Source organism: Crinia signifera, chromosome 5, assembly GCF_055691185.1.
Source record: "Crinia signifera chromosome 5, ASM5569118v1, whole genome shotgun sequence".
NCBI classification, from domain to species: domain Eukaryota; kingdom Metazoa; phylum Chordata; class Amphibia; order Anura; family Myobatrachidae; genus Crinia; species Crinia signifera.
The window spans coordinates 158,482,082-158,507,691 of NC_139221.1; the positions used below are offsets into that span (position 1 = coordinate 158,482,082).

Here is a 25,610-nt window from a genome sequence, read left to right on the forward strand (position 1 = left end):
TTGTCTTTCAAGCCAAAGCAACACAGACCTTTGCCGACATAAGAAAATTGAACACATATTGCCTAGTGTAATGATTCTAAAGGTGTTCACCTACAATACCAAGGAGACAAAACCTAGGACAGAGCAAAGAAGAAGACGACCCACCAGTAGAAGAAACACCAGCCCAGAACTCAGACAGCCTTGGCTGGGACAGGATAAGGTGGAAAAAGATTACCTCAATTATCTAGTACTTGTTTGTGTGGACCCAGGGTTCACAAATCATTTTTAATAGAGTAATAGAGTAGAGAAATAGAGTATGCCAATAAAGTAATCTGGGAATTGACTGTGTAAAGCGTGGTTCAGGTGCAGATATCAGAAGTAGTATTTATTTAGATTCCTAAATTCATAGCACAGTTGTGCTAAGGATTTGAGAACATTACCATCACAACACTTCCAGGCAACTCTAAGACAAGGAGGTGACAAATCTCGTAGCCTAATAGACCACTACATAGGATTATTAGGATAAAGCATTAAGCACCCACAGTTTTTATGAGCTGGTTCCAGATTTTGATTTTGTTCAAAATGTAAAAACAACGTAATGGCTGCATAGACATAGAGGAGATTAAACATGAGAGCTGGGTGGGGCCTTAAGTGGCATGTGACACTGAGAGCCTATAGAGACAAGAGTTGGGTCAGAGTTAGCATTGTATATAATTCCCTGGGGAGGAGGAGTCTCCCTCTTTTCCCTGGAGAAATTCTGTGAGTAGGCTGTGTCCCTGTCCCTGTTAGCCTTAGCGCTTTACAGTCATTTACACTTCCACTGACAAATAATTTTTACCTCAGTTATAATGCCCCGGGCTACCCCTAGGCGACCCAGGCGGTCAGTTAGGCCACCCGCCCGGTTCGCGGAGTTTGAGGCCTCTAGGGGCACAGGCAGCCTACCGGTTCCTGACGGTGCACAGGCCGCGGCATCAGGGGGTAGGAGTTCAGCCGCTGCGGTGCCCTCAGTGGCAGATGCGGCGGGCGTGGGCTCCCCTCCTGGGGTGCGTGCTGCCCGTGGGAGGAGTGTGACGCGCGGCGGGCGTGCGACCGCTGGTCGGGCCCGCCGCGGTGATGCGGTAATGGCGGCCGGGCCTCCTCTGACGGCGTCTGGCATCTCTCCCGGCGGGGGACTGGCTGACACTCGCCGCGGGCGAGCGGGGAGAGGCTGCGCGTCTGCGGCAGCCGGCCGCGTCACCCCCGGTGGACGGAGTGACGCGTCGCGCGGCCGACAGGCTCAGCGCGGTCGGGGCGCGTCACGCGGCGGGCGCAGGCCTAATGGCGGCGCCCGTCGCGAGGCTGGAGTAGCGGAGGGAAATGTACCCCCCATCCCCGCTACTAGGAATAGTGCACGGCGGCCATCACGCGCGCCAACACGGAGAGGGCGGTCAGGGGATAATGAAGGCAGGCCTGATCATGACATGGCGGCCCTCCCTCGGGGTAGAGGTAGGAGGGGGGGCCTCCCTGCGCAAAGGGGGGAAGCAGTTTCACAGGCATGGCGCAGCCAGGCTGTCAGTGAGCAGCATTACAGGCCAGTAAGGCAGCCTGCTGCCACCCCAGACCCTGACACTCCCCTATATGGTTACAGGCCATCATGGGATAGGGACAGTTTTCATGAGGAAGGGCCAGAGCCGGATAGAGCCATGGTCACAGGTGGACGCCGGGGGGGTAGGACATCCCGAGATAGGCGCCATAGTAAAGCTAGAGCAGATAAAAGGACGGAGGGCCCTGCCTCCGAGTTCGACCCTGCATTACTGTCCGCAGCCCTGTCATCGGTAGCAGGGGCCTTGGCCCCTCTTGTGGAGCCTGGCCCTAGTGGTTCCAGGGGTTCAGGCGGGGGTAGCAGACACGCTCTGGTCAGCGGTCAGGACATTCCGGGCTGCTCAGAATTAGTAAGGGCTTTTAGGGGCCTTGGTACACCCTCCCAGAAGTCCCGCCATACCCCTTCACAGAGGGCACAGCCTAACCGGTCATCCAGTAGGCACCGGTCTGCCCGGGCCCGATCTGGGCGGCCCTCCAGGCCCTTGTCTGTTGTTTCCTCAGGTGCGGAGGACGTTGAAGTCATTCCTGACGACGGCGACGGCACAGGAAACGATGGTGACACTGACGAGGATGATGATACATGGGCCGCCCAACCGGAATCATCAGGTGAGGACACTGCTGAAGGAGGTGAAGGGTCGGTAGCTTATTCTTCCACTGTGGGTTCTGGCTCTAGCCGTTACTCTTCATCGTCCTCTTCATCATCTCCTGATGGTTCTGAGGCAGGAAAAAATAAGAAAGAGCGCAAGAGGGCCGCAAAGTACGCGAAAAAGGAGGCGGGCCGGCTGGCTGCTGCTAAGGGCAAATCCAGCCTTAAGCGCAAGCGTACTGCATCACTTTCCAAAAGGGAGCGCAAGCGTAGGAACCTCCCAGCGGTAGTGCACTGTGACTACACTGCGGTTCTACGCGGTCTCCGCGAGAGCTGCAGAGCTAAGATCGAGAAGGGTGAATTTGTGGACCTGTTCAGTTTAACTGACGAGTCCAAAAAAGCTTTTAAAGCTGCGAAGGCGAAGGGTGGCATAGGGGCAGAAGCCTTCCGCAACTATGACAACTGGTTGTCGGGCTTTTGCGTTTTTGCCGCATGCTACCTGGAAGATAGGCCGGACGAGCATATGAATATAATACGTTATATTCACATGGTCCATGATATGTACAGGTCTTATGGTGGGGTGTCATGGAGAACATATGATGAACAGTTCCGGCGTAAGCAGGACTGTTTACATATTATGGATTTTGGTTGTAAGGATGTGGAGGTTTGGATGAATCTGACAAAAACGCATCTAGAAGGGGTTGCTAGTGCGAACCCACCGACCACGGTTCCGGCCCCTCCCCCTGCCCAGCACCGCTCGGTGACGGAGCAGGCCCAGAAGCGTTTTAACCCGGCAGGTAGGACTTTCACGCCTGGATCTGCAAAGGGCAAATGTTACGCATATAACAATTCCTTTTGCAGCCAAGGGCAACGGTGTAGATACAAGCATATCTGCATCAATTGCTCAGGGAACCACCCAGCTTCTGGCTGCTTTCGAGGGGGCCGCCCCTCTCGAGGGGCGCCCGCTTCCGCAACACCCAGGCCATCCACTTCCGGGAACGCTCGATAGAGCTGACACCCCGGTACGGATAGGAGCCATGTCTTCTTGGCTCCATCAGTACCCGGACAGGGAGACGGCTGTCTTCCTGCATGAAGGTTTTAGTCACGGTTTCCGTCTTCCTATTAAAGGCAATGTTGTAGGGGGATCATTTAGGAATCTGCGGTCTGCCATTTCCCTTCCCACAGTTCTCAAAGAAAAAGTGGACAAGGAGCTGCGTATGGGGCGTATGGCGGGGCCTTTTTCGGCGCCACCCCTGCCAAACATGGTGATTTCACCTGTGGGGGTCGTGCCCAAGAAGGTCCCTGGCAAGTTCAGGCTTATCCAGCACCTGTCTTATCCTTCAGGCTTCTCAGTGAACGATGCTATACCGGCGGAGTTCTGTTCAGTTACCTATCAGTCGTTCGACGACGCTATGGTAATGGTCAGGTCACACGGGAAAGGTGCCCTGATGGCAAAGATCGATGTAGAGTCGGCCTTCAGGTTACTTCCCCTTCACCCCGATGCATTTAGGTTCATGGGCTTCCGTATAGGTGGGGAATACTTCATTGACAAATGTTTGCCGATGGGGTGTTCCGTATCCTGTGCCTATTTTGAGAGGTTCAGCACCTTCTTGCATTGGTGCGTGGAGAAGTCATCCGGTCTGAGCGGGATCGCTCACTACCTGGATGACTTCTTGTGTGTGGGACCTTCCGACTCCGATCAGTGTTCACTGCTGCTTGAGGCCACCCGTTCCGTTTTCCAGCAATTTGGCGTGCCCATTGCGGAGGACAAAACGGAAGGCCCCGTAACATGCCTGTCATTTCTGGGGATCCAGATTGACACAATTAAGGGTCTTTGCTGCTTGCCGCAGGATAAGATTGCGAAGCTGAGAGAGGGCATTGCTATCTGCTGTAAATCCAAGAAGGTTTCCCTACGCCAAGCACAGTCCCTACTGGGACAGCTTAATTTTGCCTGCCGAATCATCCCGATGGGTCGTTTGTTTTGTCGCAAACTGGAGCGAGCTACCGCCGGGGTCAACAGAGGGCACCATTTGGTGCGTCTGTCGGCAGAAATTAGGCGTGACATGGCCGTTTGGGTAGATTTTCTAGAGGAATTTAACGGGATACGTATCTGGCTGCCCCCGGCGGTTGACAACTCCAGACTGCAGCTCTTCACCGATGCCGCTGGCTCCACCGGTTTCGGTTGTTTTCTAGACGGGTGTTGGTGCGCTCAGGCTTGGCCTGCCTCATGGTACGGCAAGGGTCTGACTAGGGATTTGCTATTGCTAGAGCTATTTCCAATCATGGTTGCCATGGAAATCTGGGGCGAGCGCATAGCCAACAACAGCGTCCTTTTTTGGTGCGACAATTTCAGCGCGGTCCATGCAATAAACAACCAGAAGGCGAAATCGCTCCTGGTGCTCAGGGTTTTGGCGCAGTTACACTTGCAATGTCTTCGTTATAACATACTGTTTAAGGCCAGACACGTACCGGGCATACAGAACGAGGTCGCCGATGCTTTGTCGCGATTTCAGTGGGAGCGCTTCAGGGAGTTGGCCCCTGATGCTGAAGTGATGGGGGTTTCATGCCCAATTTATGTTTGGCAGGTCATCGGGCCGGACTGGAGGGGCTAGCCGAGCTGTCCGTAGCGCCGGCTACCCTTAGGATTTACCGACAAGCATGGTTGGAATGGCAAGCTTTTTCGGGAGGTGCAGCGCAGCCAGGTAGGCGGGGTCAAAGGCTACTGCTTTCCTTTGTCTGGAGCCTTTACAACTCAGGCAAATCTAGGGCTGTGGCGGCGCGATATCTTGCAGGCATATCCTTTTTCGCGCAGCTAAAAGGTACCCAGGATTTTACTAAATGTTTCCTGGTGCGCAAGGCCATGAAGGGTTGGGGCCGTGTGGTGCCAGTAGCACCCGATCGCAGACGACCTATTGATCTCCCCCTGTTACTATCTATTCTAGATAAAGTTAGCAATTTTGCAGATTCCGCATTTGAGTCATTGTTGTTTAGTTTGGCCTTTACAATGGCGTTTCACGGGGCGTTTCGAGTTTTAGAACTGGTTTCCCCGTCAAAACTTAAGGGCTCCGCCCTACTTTTTTCTGATATACGCATAGAGCAAGAGTCACTCCTTTGCAGGATTAGGCGTTCCAAAACTGACCAGACAGCCAGAGGGACGTGGGTGTGCATGGGGGCGGCACGTCCAGTCGCTGCTTGCCCAGTAACGTTAGCTCAGCGCTACGCTCTGGTACGTCCTAGTGGAGGGGATTCATGGCTGGTGCATTATGACGGATCACCCTTGACGAGGTATCAATTTAGCTGGATGCTTCGCAAATGCTTAGGCGAGCTGGGCCTGTCGCCTTCAGAGTTTGGCACCCACTCCTTTAGAATTGGCGCGGCAACGGCAGCTGCTAGTGCTGGATGGTCAACTAGGGACATTAAGCGGCTAGGGCGATGGCGCTCCGCGACCTATAAGAAATATATCCGCCCTAACCTCCTGCTCTGATGTTCATGCGTATGTGTGGTTTCCAGTTGTATGGTTGTACTCCTGTGTTACCCCTGCCCTCAAGTTTCCTACTCGGGGATTAGCCACGCTCTGTTGTTGGGCCAGCGTCCGGAGTTTTCACGCTTTTTTGCCTGACCTGACGGACTGAATCTGGCTCATTCTAATTCGGCTAATTTGGCTTCTAATTAAGAGTCCCTCAGCAGGTTCAGACGTTTTTTCCTCCGGCCGAGTAATCCCCTGTTTTCCTACACCCGTCCAAGTCCCTTCCCTACCTCAGTTTGTATCTCACCCTTTGTGTCCAGGAGTGGCTTCAATACTGATTGAAGCAGTTCACCGCACCAAATTTGTGCATCAATACCAAATTTTTTCTTTTGGCAGACCCTCCTAAACAATAGATAACTGCTAGCAATAAAATAAGCATTTTCTAATTCCATCTTAAATTCCTTTTCTATAGGTGTGGGCGACGACGCGTTTAGTGTGTGGATTGTAGGCCACTCTTTCGTATATTGGGCAGCCAGGATGGTGATGTGCGGTGATGGCCCTGTATCTGAGTGCTCCAACTTGGTGCGTTGGTTGGGAGTGAGAGGGATGTCCTGGCGCGAGCTAAGGGCTTTCCTCATGAGGAAGATGAGTGAGTTTGGTTCACCCAGCATTTTGGTGATACATCTTGGTGGGAACGATCTGGGGAAAATATCCCAGCTGGAATTGCGGGCCTTGATTTTAGGTGACCTGGCTGCCATAAAGGCAAGTTGGCCTACTTGTACTATAGTTTGGTCATTTGTGGTTCCTCGCTTGTGCTGGAGAGGCGCGAGGGATTGCAGGGCCATTGATGAAGCGAGAAAGAAATTGAATTCAGCAGTTGCGCGTTGGGTTTTGAAGGAAGGTGGCGCAGTGGTCCCACATGAGCGCATTAGATTTAGGCACCGCCATCTTTTAAGACCCGACGGAATCCATCTAGTGCAGGAGGGTCTGTTTATGTTTGTTGAAGATTTGATGGTAGTTATAGATTCCATAGTGTAGATGGTGGCGGGCGGGGGCATTCGGGATCGAGGCCCCGCGTTGGCGGGAAAGAACGGCAAGTTCATAGAGTTTAATGAGTTTATTGAGTTATGTCTAGTGCGTATTTGGTCTTGTTCGGTGCGCTTGCCCCTCATTGGCTTAGGCCTTCGCTACATTACCCGACCGGGGATAGCGATCCCATCCGGCTGGGTGGGCAGTTGATGCAGTGGGTAGAGTGGATACCGCTTGAGGTTGTTAGGCCAAATTACGTATACTAGTTTGGGGTGGAGATTAGCCCTAGCCGTTCTTCCTGGGCCACCATTTTAATAATTAATTAAATGACAATAAACTAAAAACAAACAATCAAAATTAGCTTAAAATATTTCAAATAAATCAGCTAACAAGTTTCTGCCAATCTAAGTCTCCTGTCTTTATTTCTTGAGTACAGTATAAGAATAAAGTTGTGTAGGCAACATGCCTCGAGGTCACACATCTGCTCTTACAATGTTTAAAACAACGTAATGGCTGCATAGACATAGAGGAGATTAAACATGAGAGCTGGGTGGGGCCTTAAGTGGCATGTGACACTGAGAGCCTATAGAGACAAGGGTTGGGTCAGAGTTAGCATTGTATATAATTCCCTGGGGAGGAGGAGTCTCCCTCTTTTCCCTGGAGAAATTCCCCACCCTCCCTCCCTGGGTTTTTTGACCGGTTACTGCTTGGTGAGTCTTTAATAGCGTTAGCTGACAGGCGGGAAAGAACGGCAAGTTCATAGAGTTTAATGAGTTTATTGAGTTATGTCTAGTGCGTATTTGGTCTTGTTCGGTGCGCTTGCCCCTCATTGGCTTAGGCCTTCGCTACATTACCCGACCGGGGATAGCGATCCCATCCGGCTGGGTGGGCAGTTGATGCAGTGGGTAGAGTGGATACCGCTTGAGGTTGTTAGGCCAAATTACGTATACTAGTTTGGGGTGGAGATTAGCCCTAGCCGTTCTTCCTGGGCCACCATTTTAATAATTAATTAAATGACAATAAACTAAAAACAAACAATCAAAATTAGCTTAAAATATTTCAAATAAATCAGCTAACAAGTTTCTGCCAATCTAAGTCTCCTGTCTTTATTTCTTGAGTACAGTATAAGAATAAAGTTGTGTAGGCAATATGCCTCGAGGTCACACATCTGCTCTTACAATGTTTAAGACTTAACCCAGTTTCATGCCCACCTAATAGGACTGCAACAGAAAGTTTCCTGTACTGGCTTAGCCAACTATAAGCACTAATCAATCCTGGCTCTCACCAGCCAGCACCCGCACCCTCTGATTAGCCAGCTGAGTGGCATAATAATATTGATGGAAGTGTGTCAGCATCAGTCCACCTGATCACTTGGTTCTATTAAGTTGAGTTAATTAAACACAAGAATGCTGATCAACCCAGATTAGATCAATTTTGCAATAGAACAAAGCAGGATAAAAATCTGTTAACAGGTGTAATACTTAGTTAGTGATCCTGTCTTTCAGTTATAAGATTCTTGCTCTTGTTTTAACATATTGCAGTTAAGGCAGAATGTTCATATCCAGATAATCTGAAAGAATCCCAGCAATATGTCTTAATAAGCCATTGCTCCATACAGACTACACATACAGGTAAACCATTATTGTGATTTCTCTATTACAGGTTGAGTATCCCTTATCTAAAATGCTCGGGACCAGGAGAATTTTGGATAACGGATTATTCCGTATTTCGGAATATTTTAATATTTCAATGATGTATTTTGAAGTATCTTGCATTTATGCTGTATAAACACATAATATACACACAAATATATTTTATTACCACATAAAATACACACAAATATATTTTAATTGTTCAAAAAACAAGGTTTCAAAACGTGAAACAAAATGTGTGTACTATCTCAGCACTGAATTTGAATGCCAAGCAATCATTGTCTTGCACATATATAGTGCCAGTTACATATCATGTCCCCAGTGATGCTGTTACAAATGTCCCCAGTGAGTTTTTAGCAAAAAAAAATTTTCACTTTCTGGAATGTCCGTATTTCGGAATAATTCGGATAACAGATATTCGGATACGGGATACTCGACCTGTACTGTGCGAGAGGCTTGTGCACTGGTGTTTTCCCAATTCCCCTAGTTGCATTATAAGACTACACATACAGGCACCATTCTGGTTGAGTCCACCAGACGCTGCTCTGCCAATGCCGATACACACGCTTCCCCTTCCACGCTGCGTACGTTTGCAGGGGCTGTGAATGGATGTTGTACATAAACATCCATTCGCAGGCTATGGGGGAATACCCACATCATTCGATGGTCGTCGGAAGGAAGTGGGTGGGTGGGCAGCTGAATCTGGTGATGTCAGATGTTTTCATGAGAACGCTGGGCATTCCCATGGGCTCGACTATCCACCGCTGCCCCATGCCCCCTTCCCGCAATCTTGGATACGTGCACTCAGTGAACAATATATTTGCCGTGGCCGCACGCACCTGCTGTATGCACATGCGCAGAATTGTGGCTGCGCATGCTCATACGCATAACACCGGTCCCTGTGTGAACAAGCAGCCACTATGAATGGATCAGAAGCCAGAGATCTTAAACATCCTTAAGTGTAGATGAACGATCACCAGCTCCCACCCACTCACTCTCACACATTACTATACTCATTGTTTTAATCCCCTTCCATAGACTCCGTTATAGTAATATCTCCGAAGAGATAATACTTCTGTGTCCCCAGACAACAGATAACATACACCTTTTACATCTGTCAAGTTTCAACATTTTTCTACTATCTCTTACCTGCTGCAAACTTAATTCTATGTCACATACTGTCAGGGCCGCCGAGAGGCAGGTGGGGGCGGGTACATTTTACCTGGGCCCGGGCCTGCCAGGGGGGCCCGGGTCCCGACACACACCAAAAAAAAAAAAAAAAAAATCGGGGTTTTTTTAAAAAGGGGGCGTGGCCACGGGTCCACGATTAGGCCACGCCCCCGATTTTGCCTAAGCCCGGTCAGCGATGGCTGTCCTGCTCCTGCTCCCTGTTTCAAAAGGTAATGCCGCCCGCAATGCATGGCTATGGACAGGGGGAACAGACAAAAAGTGTGTGTGTGTGTGTGTGTGTGTGTGTGTGTGTGTATGTATGTAACAGGCTGTGTATGTATGGATATATGTGTGTGTAACAGGCTGTGTGTGTGTGTGTGTGTGTAACAGGCTGTGTGTGTGTGTGTGTAACAGGCTTTGTATATATTTATATATGTGTGTGTGTGTGTGTGTGTGTAACAGGCTGTGTATGTATATATGTGTGTGTGACAGGCTATGTGTGTGTGTGTGTGTGTGTGTGTGTGTGTGTGTGTGTGTAACAGGCTATGTATGTATGTCTATATGTGTGTGTGTGTGTGTGTGTGTGTGTGTAACAGGCTATGTATGTGTGTGTGTGTGTGTGTAACAGGCTTTGTATGTATGTATATATATGTGTGTGTGTGTGTGTGTGTGTGTGTGTGTGTGTGTGTGTGTGTGTGTGTGTAAAAGGCTATGTGTGTGTGTGTGTGTGTGTGTAACAGGCTTTGTATGTATGTATATGTGTGTGTGTGTGTGTAACAGGCTGTGTATGTATATATGTGTGTGTAACAGGCGTAGGGCGGGATGTACTAAATTTCGCAATTTATTATTATTTTTTCGCCTACCTAACGTTTGTTGTACGCTGCGTTATGTTTGCCTGGTGCATCTTCGTCCGCCTCATGCTCTAAACTTCAGACTTCCCTGCTGGAGTTGCGGACAGTGCGTCCGTCATGGTGTGTTTTTTTTTGTACTGCGCATGCGCAGGTTTATTTCCTTGCCGTCATGCGCAGTGCGCACTTGTTGATGGTCACGGTACCTTAAGGGATTTGCAAAATGTCAAAGGGTTCTGTATAACCCAATATGAAAGAATACTTAATTACATCCTTACATACTCCTATCCATCCACCAAGTACCAGTGCTGGCAATATTACATATATATATATATATATATACAGTGGTGATGCTCCGGCACTCCAACGTCCCCACAGGGATTGTTTTGCTCCGGTGCCTTCCTGAGTGTGCACTCAGCACAGTATAGACAGTAGAACAGACGAGGCGGCACTCGAAGACTTGTGCAAAACAGAAAAGCGTGTATTCAAAGATCAGTATCTTTGAATACACGCTTTTCTGTTTTGCACAAGTCTTCGAGTGCCGCCTCGTCTGTTCTACTATATATATATATATATATATATATATATATATATATATATATATATATATATATATAATATATACAAATAAATATGCTGTAGACAAATAATACAAGAAAATAATGAGGAAATTCGCCAGCTTATTGTGGCGTTAATGCCCACTGCTTTAATCGCTTTTAGCAAACAGTGCAGCTGTTAGTGCATGTGAGCCGTGACAATTCTACTCAGCCGTCTATGAGGAGGAAGTCTCGTCGCGGGTGTCCCGCGATACTCCCCGACGGGCTACTGAAGAGCAGAACAAAACCACCGCTACTTTAGTGCATTCGAGAACGCAGGAACGCGGAGATAAAAGACAACTTCCGCGGCAGCAAGCATTAGTACATCCCGCCCTATGTGTGTGTGTGTGTGTGTAACAGGCTATGTATGTATGTATGTCTATATGTGTGTGTGTGTAACAGGCTATGTGTGTGGGTGTAACAGGCTTTGTGTATATATATATATATATATATATATATATATATATGTGTGTGTGTGTGTGTGTGTGTGTGTGTGTAACACAGGCTATGTTCTGTATGTGTGAAGGAACAGGCTGTGTATGTATATATGTGTGTGTGTGTGTGTGTGTGTGTAACAGGCTATGTGTGTGTGTGTAACAGGCTATGTATGTATATGTGTGTGTGTGTGTGTGTAACAGGCTATGTACTGTATGTGTGAAGGAACAGGCTATGTGTGTGTGTAACAGGCTATGGCCCTCATTCAGGTTGGTTCGCTCCCCCGCACGGTCACACAGGGGAGCGATGTTGTGCATGTGCAGCCACTTTGTGTGAGCGAGCAAACCGATTATTTGCCGCCCAGATCGCATGCAGCAGTGTGGACGGAAGCGTGGGGTGGTGGATATGGTTTGCGCCCATGGGAACTCCCATGACGTGGGTGCCGGGGGAGGGCAGCTGATGTCACCGGGTGTCAGCTGCCCACCTCTTCTCGTACAGGAGCGCCACAGATCTAAGACAGCAGAGACTGACTTAGATCTGCGAGCGCTTGAGAAATCATTTGATGGTCGGCGACCGCACTGCCCTGCACACAAGCTGCAAATCGATGATGATGTAAAACATCCGTTCGCATGCGTGTAATCTGAGGTATTTAGATGACCCGCAAAGCTGCAAATTTTGCAGCTTTGTGGTCAATCAGAATGACCTCCAATGTGTGTGAAGGGAACAGGCTACATGGGGCCCATTTATGACGGATCATATATGGAATGCGATCTGGGTGGGACCATACTGCCCAGGATCACATGAGATTAAAGAGGTTTAATGGACACAATCCCCCCTCTCCCTCCAGGTGCACATACCGCTGGCCATCACAATGCAGCTGCTCTTGGCGCCGGATCTGTAGCTTTGGGGGACACAGCAGATACCGGCAGCTCAGCTCGGCGATACTGCAAGTAGTGACATCTGCTGCTTCTTGCCAGAACTGTTGCCGCTTTCCCTGCTGCGTGTGTGAGCTTGGGATCCTTATACTCCAGAGGCGGCGCTTCAAATGGGGATGATCGTGCCAGTCACAGATCTTGGGGAGAGGAGCCGTGGGCTGGCCACCCCTGCTGTATGGCATAGGGGTCTGGGCAGCGCAGGGGGGCAGAGGGTCCCTGTGACGGATGGGCAGACAGCAGTGGGGTCCTTGCGGAGGATGGGAGCTATTACCTAGTTCCCATCCTCCGTAGGGACCCTGCCGCTATCTGCCCATCCATGGCCACGACCCCTTACTCCCATGGGCGCAACCCATATCCACCACCCCACGCTTTTGTCCACACTGCTGCATACGAACGGGGCGGCAAGTAATCGATTTGAATTTTGTGTAGCATAATGTAAAGGGGCAAGTATAAGGGGTCTACTATTGTGTTGCATAAAGGGTATATGGTGTGGTACACACCCCTATATCCTTTAATGGCCACACCTCTTTTCTGTTGCTCGCCACTCCAGGGGGGCCCCGTGACGCTGTTGTACCGGGGCCCAGGATTTCTCTTGGCAGCCCTGCATACTGTAAATTATTGCAATTCTCCCTTACAGCTGAGACCATTACTTTCCATTTCATGCTGTTCTAAAACTGACTGACTTAATAAAGTTACTGTCAACCTGACGAATCCAAAAAACATGCATGACAGACAAGAAATGATAATAATTTTCTTAAATAACCCAGTGTTAAAGAAAGTAATCTGCAGAGAAGACTGAACTGTAAAGCAACAGGGTGTTCAACATATACTGTATAAGCCCATGACTACCGTGCCTATAAACCAACCCACCTTATACAGCCCACTTTCAAAATATATACGCAGCCCAGATTGATGCAATAGTGCATGTTCTGTGACATCCCCATACATCATATGGGCTCTGACACAGCCTCATACCAATGTAAGTACACTCAGCAGAGTTTCTGTCACACTTACTATTAGCCATTAACAGTATTAAGGCTGCCCAATTATACCACACTCTTCTTCTTCTATCACTATTTGCAATAGACCTAATAGTAATAATTGTGGTACTCTCTTACACCTCTCCCAGCTATATGTTACCTATACGATCTGCTTTATTACATAGATGTAAGTACCACACTACTCACTGCATGGAAATATTGGGGGTAATTCATACCTGAACTCTGGGCTGGGAATTCTTATGCCAGACTGTGCATGCATGCAGAACGTACCGCGCATAAGTAAGGCCATCCAGTGATAAAATCCAACGGGGCGGGGGACTTGGTGAGGTACACAGTAGGGAGGGGGAGACTTATTGAGGTACACAGTGGGGGAGTGTGTCTCCGCGTGGTGCACGGTGGGGAGGATTAGGAGGTGCAAAGTGATGACTGTCACAACCCTCCTCTCCCTCTCTTTCTCTCTCTCCCTTCCCCCATCTCTCTCCTCTTTTTCTCTCTCTCTTGCTGTTTCCCTTAACCTCTCACTCTCACCTCTACTCTCGCTCCTGTTTTTTTCTCTTTCAGTCCTCTCCCCCACCCCCTTTCTCTCTCCCTTGCTCTCTCTCTTGTCATTTTCTGTCTTCCTCTGCTCTCTCCCCTTATACCCTCTCTCTCCTTTTCTCTCCCACGTTTTTTTCTCCACTGCTTTCTTTCCCCCTGTCCCCTCTCTTTCTCTCTACCTTCCTTCTCTCTCACTCCCCATACATCTCTCTATTTTACCTCTTTTAATCTTGTTTTTTAAAACATGACAGGGGATGCTGAGACAGTAACCGTACAACGGGTAGACACCAAAGAGGTCGACAATTATTTGGTCGACAAACAAGAAGGTCGACATGTAAAAAGGTCGACATGTAAAAATGTCACCGTGCAAAAGGGTCGACATGTCCAAATGTCGACATTCAAATAGGTTGACACTGGGTTTTTCTTTTTTTTGGGAGCCAACATGTGTCGTTTCTGCGCATGTACAGACTTAGGGGGAGTACATGTGCAGAAAAGCGCATGCGCAGATGCGTACCATCAGTCCTCCGTGCGAATGCACAGAGGACCGAATGGATTTCAATAACCCCCTTTGTTCAGATATAAACTCCTTGGGAGAGCTGGATAGTTTATAAATATATGAAAATATTATTATAACAATATCTTACACTAGAAATAGAATCATGTGACTATTTATTGCTATTATTATTATTTAATACCAAATCCACAGTTATTTGATGTTCAGAGAATATTTTAAATTGCATAATTTGTTTTAAAAAAATTATAAGATTTTGTTGCTGTATTAGTTTCTAAATGTAATAAAATTGAATGTTTTTCAAAGGTCATGAATGTAACATAGTTATACTTTTATTCATCCAGACTTTCTATATTAAAAAACAACTAAATATTGTGAGACCGATATAAAATTCTAAATCTTCAAATGTTGCTTCAGTCACATTGGAATGACCCAATGCAGTCTGCTGGAGAAACAGCCTCACTAAGGGCCTTATTCTAGTTCACTCTTTCTGACAAAATCCTTCTTAGATGTACTGTGACCGAACGCCTGTGTGTCTTTGATTTTTGGTGCCAAGCGCCCCTTTGTTTGTCCGGCGGCCGAGCCTGAAGGGGTTAACCCTTTCAGTCTAGTGGCTGCCATTGTCCGTGTGCCGGAGGCTCCGGCCACATGGACAAAACCATGTGCACTGCAGGTGGGGCAGATGTTACTTGTGCAGAGAGAATTAGATTTGGGTGGGGTTTTATTTCAAAGTGAGATCTATATTGCAGTGTAAAAATAATGCAGCCAGTATTTACCCTGCACAGAAACTAAATAACTCACCCAAATCTAATTCTCTCCCTGCAGTGCACATGGTTTGTCCATCTAAGAAGGATTTTGTCAGAAAGAGTGAACTAGAATAAGGCCCTAAGGTACTTGTGTATTACGACGGCGCCCACTAAGCAAATAGCTTTGGGCTATGCAATATCCATGTTAACTTCACAGGAGTGCTTATACAATGAAATATCGCATATGATCGCATGCCATTAAAAGAGATGCAATGCGATATTTCATTGGATAAGCACCCATGGCAGAGATGTGATGGGTGCTTAGTATGACATGCTATGCAAGCACCTCTGCCATTGTTTTGCGTCACCCCCAGTATCCACGTTAGCCTGAAGTGTGGCTCGCGCAGCAAGCCCTACGAGGGGTGGCGGAACGCGCCCTCTGACCTTTTCATACCCCCACTATCCACGTCGGCGTGGAGTTGATTTTATATAGTGTGGCGAGCGTAGCGAGCCACCGAGCCCGAAGCGTGGCGAGCAGACACGTATTACATGTTAAATAATCCGTGTCCCCTCGCGGGGCTCGGCGGCTTGCTGCGCTCGCCACACTATAGAAAATCGACTCCATGCCGATGTGGATAGTGGGGGTATGAAAAGGTCGGATGGCGCCTTCCGCCGCCCCACGCGGGGCTTGCTGCGCTCGCCACGCTTTGGGCTAACGTGGATAATGGGGGTGTGTTCTGGACACATTCACACCAGCAATATCATTCATCTGACCCAGTAATGACAATGTATGTTAACGAGTAACTGGTCGAATTTAGTAAATAAATAATGATTAAAGATCAAACAACAATTCATAGTAACAATAATCAAAAAGAAAAGTGACAATGATAGCACAATAACAATGATGGTAACAATAAGAATAATAAAAAAGTCAATCAGCTTTTGGGAGCAGAGTCAGGGCATGCAAGATTCGATCAAAGGGCTTATCTCCTGCCAAACATTTGCGCCAAATGAATTCTTGCAAATAGGAATCCAAATGGTGGCGAACTGTACCACGTTGGCCCTTGTTCCTCCATTTTGCTGAACCCCAAAGTCGCTCAATTGTTTGGGTGTGCACACCACTTTCTGGATACACAAAATTGTATTTGTGGTTAACACAGGCATGGTGGTATCCTGCCCATTCCAATTCCTCCGTGCTGTAAGCATGCCAGTAATCACTATAAATAGTGGTTCCGGGCTCAATGTGGCTGTTAATAGCGCAAATGAGGATGCTGGCATCCGTTGTGGCACTTTTGTGATAAAGCACTGGCCCATTTTGCGTGATATCCCTCCAAACACCCATTGCTGAGGTAAACACCTTTATGTGGCACCTCCACATGCACTCCTTGATGGACAATAGTTCATACTTACCGTAACTGATGGCATTGAAATAAGTTGTGTACAGTATAAAATACACACACATGCGGAGAATAAATAAAACCACAACAATCCACAAAAAATGAACGGCGTCCTCCTCACTCTGCGGGAACAGGCTCACTGACGATGCTGCCATCTCACTTGAATGAGTTGAAATTACTGAAAATCACTGGAACAACTGTAAAACACTGGAGATCTGACAAATAGCTGGAAGGGTAAAATCACATCCCATGGTAGTAGAACGTTATGTGATTCGATTTCACTACATTAACGTACGTAAGAAAACTGGGCGCCGTGCTAATACACAAGTACCGGCCCTAATTGCTGATGGAAACCATTCAGGCAATGCTCCCTTGTAAAATGTTTGAAAAGAAGAAAACAATGTTTGTCTATAAATGCAGAGTTCAAAAAATATAACAAAGAAAAAAAATCTTGGCAACTTTTGTGTTATGCCTAATTTAACAGTACATAAAGCTAGTATAATCAATATTCAAAACAAAATGGGAAATCTTGAACTACTGTAATTTAAGGGGTGGTCTGCAACTAATAATATGCAACTTTATATGACATGCACATTCCCATTGCAGAACACAAATGGTCACAGAAAAGGGTTAATTTACTAAAATGGAAGTTCTTTTGAAGATGGGATGTTGCCCATAGCAACCAATCACAATCTACTTCTTAAGATCTACCTTCTAGAAGATAATAGATATAATATGATTGGTTGTCCATAGCAACATCCCATCTTCAATAGAACTCCCATCTTAGTAAATAAACCCCAAAGTGTCCACACAACACTTTCTCAAACTCTGCCATTATAGTCCAGTTAAGGATATCTATGCGGTTAGAGTAAATTGACTAAGGTACAATTTAAACAATTTGTGCTCTAGCATCGATATCGTTATAAACTGGACTGTAATGATGGAGTTTGTGAACCTCTGGTCTACACAGAAGAACTTTCTAAATGGGGGAAGTCTGCATAGAGCAGGGGTTCCCAATCTTTTTTGAATCACGGCACCCTAGAGTATCAGATTTTTTTTCACGGCACCCCTGGGCTCAAAAAAAATGAATTACATTGGGTTTATATGTGATTCTTAGGGTCAGTTATGTGGTAAAGGGCAGGATTTGCTTCTGTTTGTACACATTTTATGATTGCAGCCACCAGCACTGGTTTTGCTCATAAATAATTAACCATTAATTTGAGTAGATCCTGGACCACCAACCCAGGGCACCCCTGCATGTGTCCCGAGGCACCCCAGGGAGCCACGGCACACAGTTTGCCAACCACTGGCACAGAGTGTGTTTCCTGCATCTACTGTATATTCACAATAGGACTGCATTGTTACAGCATGATAAATGGCACTCATTTCCTGCAACACTATCCAACTACAGATTCTAGAACATGGCCCTTTCCATCAGTTACAAAATGTTCTACACCGACTGCCCTCTTATCAATTACCTTGTTCAACACAAGTAACAGCATTCCTACTGTATATTAAGTCCAGATAAGATAAAGATAAGTCCAGCAGCAGAACATTTTGTAGCCCATGGTCATCTTGTAGGGTCTGCAATTCTCCAAATAATTTTAAATCAAAGTCATTTAATAGTTCATACTTACCGTAACTGATGGCATTGAAATAAGTTGTGTACAGTATTCTCATTTGTTTTTCAGTCAGGATATTGTGTAAGTGTACAGAAACATTTCAGATGACAATAAGAATCTGATGTTCTCTTTTCTTTTATGTCTTTACTATTTGATCATCTAGGCAAACTATCTCCAAGGGTGCGAAGTGAAAATGTGTCCCCTTTCCCCTTCTCGTTCAAATAAAATATAATGAGTGTGACTGCATGTGGATAAAACAGTCATTGAGGTTCCATTGTGCAAATTGGCAAAAGGCCACCAAGAGAGTAAGTAACAGCTACAGTATACAGTATGTGATCTTAGTAAATAATAAGAATGTTATACTTGCTTCTCCTTAAGGGCCAGATGTACTAAGCTTGATTAGTGATAAAATGGCGAGTGATAAACCACCAGCCAATCTGCTCCTATATGTCATGTCGCAGGCTGTGTTTGAAAAATAACAGGTAGGAGGTGATTGGCTGGTGGTTTATCACTCTCCAATTTATCACTTTTCAAGGTTTAGTACATCTCACCCTTATAAATGAGCTGAAACTGGCAGCCGGAGCTCTCTCATGAAGAGCCAACTTAGGTATAGAATTACAGTATATGTTAAGAGTAAAGGTTACACATCTGTTACATTGTAGATATGATAATCTTTTTATTAGGCTCCAGCTCCAATACTGAGCATACACATTATGTAGACAACTGACAAGTACACCAACAGGGACTGTAATGACCCTGGGTCTAATTCAGACCTGATCGCACATGACAAGTAAGTCCAGAGATACGCACAGACTACACACAATGGAAAAACAATTTGATGGTGATCATCTTGCGAATGGATTTGCAGTTCTTTGCAGGCGTGCAATATTTTCGCAAGCTGTACACATCAATTTGCAGGCTTGTATGGGGCAAGATTTCACATTGTCGGGAAGGCATTTACCTAACTTTTGAGTACTGAAAATTAGCAGCCGTGCAGTCAGACCCAGGGGAAAACGCAGGATTTTCAGAAGGGGGTTTCCAGAGGGGCAGAGCAAAGCACGGAGATGGACACTTAGGTCACCCAGTATATGCCGAGTCAGTTAAAGTATTATAGATAGACCAAATGTATATAAATTATATTTATATATATATATATATATATATATATATATATATATATATATATATATATATAGTGGATGGTTGCAGCCTGGCACTCTCCTCCAACTCAGCAACTGCCCCGGTGCCCTCAACAAAGATTTGGTAGTTTGCAGAAGAAGAAGCGGCACTCGGAGGTCTTTTTTCAAAGTGTATTTGCAAAAAAGAAGTGACTGACGTTTCGGAGCTTGCGCTCCTTTTTCAAAGTGTACAGGTGAGTCTCACCTGTACACTTTGAAAAAGGAGCGCAAGCTCCGAAACGTCAGTCACTTCTTTTTTGCAAATACACTTTGAAAAAAGACCTCCGAGTGCCGCTTCTTCTTCTGCAAACTATATATATATATATATATATATATATATATATATTTAACAGCAGTGTATACCCCTGGGCATAGCACTGTATTGGGGCCCCTACCAATCCTCCAGTGGTAGGGGTAGGGGGTGCTATGAGCGGAAGCTTTGATGTCCCGCGGGTGGTAGGGGTATTACATCAACCGCTCAGCATGTAGGGCCTGGATCAGTAATTTCCACTAATTGCCCCTTTACTGCACAGATGGTGGGAGATGGGGTGGGAGAAGGGGTCATTGGGCTGAATGAAGGGGTCCTGATGCATAACTTCCAGGGTGGTAGAGGATGTTTAATACGCAGAGGAGGGGTGTATAGTGGAGTTGGCTTATTATTCAGCATTTTCTGGTGGGAGGACAGCTTGCTTGACTACAGATATCTCCAGTTCCCGGAACTAGATTAATGGAATTAAAAACGAGAGAATCCCACCTACCAAATGGTACTGGGGACTAGGTGATCAGAGTTCAGGAGGCAGAGCAATCTGCCAACGAGAATATAAAACTATATACCAGGTGTGTGGAGCTGGAGCCGTAACCAGCTGCTGGAAGGCTGATATCTCTGGTTCTGGGAACAGTAGAGACAAGCTGCTAGTGTCCATCAAAGGGGGAGAGTCCCAGCTTTTGGAATATACCCTCAGAAAAAACTCTAAGTCAGACAGAACCTGAAATATTTGACTGGGAAGAGCAATTAACAGGCTTGGATGGGGTCCACTCATTTGAAGTCAGATATCCCTGGTTCCCCAAGGCCGATTTTTAAAATTCTTGTACCCATAGAAAGAGGGGACCCTCAGCTTTCAGATTAGTCCCCTTAGATTCCTGGAGGGGTTTCTGGGTACTCAGAAACCCCCCCTGCGTGCGCTACTGAGACCCACTGTATTCAAGTACACATACTTTAATATAGGGTTGGTCTACATTTTGCAGATATAACAACTGCCATTCTTATTGGAAGGCTTGCCACAAGATTTGGAAGAGTTTCTGTGGGAATTTGTACCCATTCATTCTGTAGAGCATTTATCTGGTGAGACATTCATGCTAGACAAGAAAGCCTGGCTCAGTTCATCACAAATGTGCTCAGTGAGGTTTAGGTCAGGGCTCTGTGTGGGCTAGCCAAGCTCTTCTACACTGAACTCATCAAACCATGTCTTTATAGTCCTTGATTTGTGCACTGGAGCACAGTCATCTTGGAATAGGAAATGGCCTTCCCCAAACTGTTACCACAAGTTGGAAACATGGCATTGTTCAAAATGTCTTAGTATTCTGAAGCATCAAGAGTGCACGTCACTGGAGATACTGAAAGTAATTGCCCTTTATTGGTCTACCTCCAGCAGCACTACCAGCTATAAATATAAACAACTGATGTAGGGATCCAGTTCCAGACTGTTCACTAATTATACATTATACTGTACATATGTTACTTTACACTGCACAGGACTATGGTGTATTTTCTACATTGCATTCCTGTTAAAATTCTGGTACATTATTATGCATGCTGTAGCAGTATTCCAATATATATTTATCAAAGGGACCTGTCCATGTGCTCTTTAATGGTAAATTAAGCCTCTTTGTTGACTGCCACACCCTCCCTAGAGACTGGCCACACCCCTAAGCATGGGACCCCACCTATACACTCCCCTGTGGGCCCTTTGTGCCCCAGTCCAACACTGCAATCCACTACTTTTACATCTTACATTACAGGCTGTGTTGGTTAGTACATTATCACTCTCAATGCATTGATGCTTATGCCAGATAGACAACACTGTGTAATTTTGATGGACAAATGTGAAGGAATGCATTCACTTTGTAACATAATTGCCAACTCTACCTGAATGTCAGGGAAACTCCTTGAAAAAGTAGCAATCTCCCCGAGGCCTTAAAATGTACAGCAATCGACCCGATTGACCCTTACCCCCATTTAGTACCAATTTCCTGCATTAGTTATAAGGCAAATTATGTTATGACTACATACAGTTTCAACTAAGGTTTTTCATGGCCAATGGTCAATTTTATGATTTGCCTCTCAGGCAGTGTACATACACTTTAATGTCAAAAGTAGGCAAGTATTTTTTGTGTTGATATTTTATTATATTTAAATTTATTACTGTATATTTTTTTCATTTTAGTTTACGCTAGTCTTTTACACTAGCCATTGCAGTTTACACTAGCCATCTATTTAATTTGTTAAAGTAATATTAAATTGGCCAAAATAAATATTACAAAAAACACAAAAGTAAAAGGGGATTGGATACTAATATAAAATAAACACCAGTTGATACCAGTGATATTATTACATTTGGACATGTGTTACATAATAACGTGCTAGTACAAAATATTGCCGTAATGGTCAATAGGTATTATGGTTAAATTTAAAAAAGGAGCATTTTTCTTACGTGATGAATTCGGTCAGGTTGCACCACTGGTCTTGCTGCACTGTATTCATCTGCATTTCAAAATGGTGCCCACATTCAGGTAACTTTTCCATCATATAAGTTTCATTGCACTTGTGTGCAGTTTGTTGGAATCCACCTATATATTGTTACAAAATGACATTTTAATCAACATATTGTAAAATATTTATTAACATATTAGTTGTTATCTAAAAATATATACTTGTTAACTGAAAATGAAAGATTACTTACAGAATATTTTTCGGTAACGTACAAGTGTGTCAAGCTATTGCCGCATGGGCACATGCATCACAGCAACGCAAGTCTTGCTATGCTGCATATGCATACATAGTGTGAGCATACGCAGGCCTCTACACAGCAGAACCTAGAACCTAACTAGACACATTTGTATGAACATCAGATTTTTGTTTACATCAATGCAGAATTCTTACAGTACATTTATAATAATAATTTGTCATAGGATGGCATTTTCAACTAAGCACTTCTCCAGTCATCCATATGGAAAAGGGAAAAAAGTTGCTGCTTTTGCTTTTCTTCTTTTCTTTTTTAATCTTTCTTTTGAATAATTGATTTTTCATTTTCTAAACGCAATGCTTACTACAGTTAGTGAAGCTAGAAAATAGAACAGAGTCAAAATGGTTTAAGCTCTAAGAGCCATATGTATCAAGCTTCAAAAAGTGATAAAATGGAGAGTAATAAACAGCCAGCCAATCAGCTCCTACCTGCGATGTTACTGGCTGGGTTTAAAAAATGGCGGGTAGGAGCTTTATCACTTTTGAAGCTTGATACATCTGGCCCTAACTTATTTATAAAAGCTAAATGTGATATTGAACACCAGTTTCTCTTTTTAGAAATGCTTCATCCAGTTTGAAAGCACCCTAACCAGTATAACATACTGTGTTATACACAATTATAGTCAAATGACACAGTACCTACAATAGTCACATGATACAGGTTGAGTATCCCTTATCCAAAATGCTCGGGACCAGGAGAATTTTGGATAACGGATTATTCCGTATTTCGGAATATTTTAATATTTCAATGATGTATTTTGAAGTATCTTGCATTTATGCTGTATAAACACATAATATACACACAAATATAGTTTATTACCACATAAAATACACACAAATATATTTTAATTGTTCAAAAAACAAGGTTTCAAAACGTGAAACAAAATGTGTGTACTATCTCAGCACTGAATTTGAATGCCAAGCAATCATTGTCTTGCACATATGTAGTGCCAGTTACATATCATGTCCCCAGTGATGCTGTTACAAATGTCCCCAGTGAGTTTTTAGCAAAAAAAAATTTTTTTTTCACTTTCTGGAATGTCCGTATTTCGGAATAATTCGGATAACGGATATTCGGATACGGGATACTCGACCTGTATCTACTTCCAAATTATATCTCAAAAACTCTGCTACTTATGATTGTGCACATTTTTATTCAAGGGCCCCTTTGCTTTAAGTGCTCATCCTGCTGAAGGCTTTAAACTATTCAGTCTATTACTGTACATGGAGTTACACAAAGCTCTATTAAAAAGACCGGCTGTATTACCATGGTAAGAGCACATAACGTGTGCCGGATGACTGCCCGACAGTCGGGATGCCAATGGTCGGTACTCCGACATCAGAATCCCGACTGTTTAAATGCCCAACAGTCGGGATCCCGACTGACAAGGGCTATTCTCCCTTGTTCGGGACCACAACCCCCATAGAGGGAGAATAGAACCTGTGCCAAGAGAAGTGAACACGCAAGGGGCTTCTTTGTACCCGCCCCTCTGTCGGAGAACTGGCAGTCTGGATTCTCATGTCGGGATACTGACCATCGGTATCCCGATTGTCGCACCGCCATACCACACCCGACATAACAGGAGGGAGCCTGAGGAGGACAGTGTGCCATTAGCTGTTTACAGCATAACTAGCATATAAAAACAGGAATATAAGAAGTTTACGTAATTTGCCATATTCAATATATGTTATCTATATGCTGTGTTACAATTATATTTGTATTGAAATGTACTACTTTTTTCAACATAAAGAACTATTATATATTGTATACTAAGTGTCTCAGGCAAGGGACTACCACAATTCTGTGTTAATTGGGTGTCCGATACTAGGGGGAAATACTTAAATTAAAATGGAGTATACAGTATGTAAGCACACAGGATTTCTTAAGTCATTATTACAGATTAAACTAAAGAGGGAAGTGCTGGCACTCTGGGGTTGTGGCAGTCTATTTATAGTCTCTTGATCTTGTGGAAATCGGCTGGAGTCAATGAAACTTGGAGCAATAATTGTCGGCTTGGTATCGTGACGATGCTTCAACTTGGAGCAATAACTGTAGGCTGGGTGTTGTGAACGATGGGTACTGCTTTCCTATCACGGCGCCCGTTTCATTGATTGTATGCCTTAATTTTAAGGTACTTAAGGCATACAATCAACGCGATGGACCCGATTTTTTAATCTCATGCATCCATAAGATGCATGAGATCCATGAGATCCATGAGATAAAAAATCGTGAGCCCCCAATAACCATTGTGCACTATCAACGCCAACCCGAAGCATGACGAGCGCAGCGAGGCCGTGAAGGGCGGCGGTACGCGTTCTCCGACCTTTTCATACCCCCACTATCCACGTCGGCGTGGAGTTGATAATATATAGTGTGGCGAGCGCAGCGAGCCACCGAGCCCGAAGCGTGGCGAGCGCACGCCGACTACTTTACATGTATTCTGCGTCCCCTCACGGGGCTCGCTGCGCTCGCCACGCTTCGGGCTCGGTGGCTCACTGCGCTCGCCACACTATATAAAAACAACTGCACACCGACGTGGATAGTGGGGGTATGAAAAGGTGGGAGGACGAGTACCGCCGCCCCTCGCGGGCTCCCTGCGCTCGCCACACTTCAGGTTGGCGTCAATAGTGGGGTGGCATTAACAATGGGGGGTTCATTTCACCCATGAGGGGGGGTTAGCAATTAAAATTGGGGTTTTGGGGCCTTTTTACATTTATTCCAATGTAAAAATTGTCGATTGCATCATCTCATGCATCTTATGCCGCACAAACACATAAGATGCATGAGATGCTTGCAATGTAAAAATCTCGTCAATCTCGTTGATCGCGTCGATTGCATCATCTCATGCATCTTATGCCGCACAAACACATAAGATGCATGAGATGCTTGAGATATCAGCCCCACACATACAATCTAGATCGTGGGCGCCGTGCTAGGAAAGCAGTACCGAACAATGTTTACAGTAGGACCGCAATTCTAAATTGAACGGCAATAAGAAGCTGAACAGCCAGGTAGAATAGTCTGTTAAAGCACACATTCTGTGATCACCAACCACCTCCACAATGACAAATTCAGCAGCACTATGCACTCTCATTGAGGGGGTTTTACCGCATTTTCAATTGTACTAAAACCCGGCCACCCTGTCTTTGCCAGGATGGGTGTAGCCACCTTTGGGTGGCGATACCCTATAATAGCCTATGGGCTTCTATCAGCGCCCCCCGCAGACCCACTGGTCCCGTCCCTTAACTCCTCCTCCCCCTAGCATGTTGTCAGTCACAGCCGGATGTCCTTCCTGCTGAAGGGGAAGGAGGAGGCGCC

The 25,610-nt window shown here is 45.6% G+C and overlaps 1 protein-coding gene across 1 annotated transcript in view; it reads right to left on the minus strand.

Annotated features, from left to right (window-relative positions):
* The window catches only part of RAMP3 (receptor activity modifying protein 3), a 230,809-nt gene that overhangs the window by 80,694 nt on the left and 124,505 nt on the right, over positions 1-25,610 (minus strand). Inside the window, exon 2 of the mRNA XM_083188183.1 lies at positions 21,981-22,116. Within this exon, the coding sequence (XP_083044309.1) occupies positions 21,981-22,116 (136 nt within the window). The remainder of the gene's footprint in view (positions 1-21,980; positions 22,117-25,610) is intronic.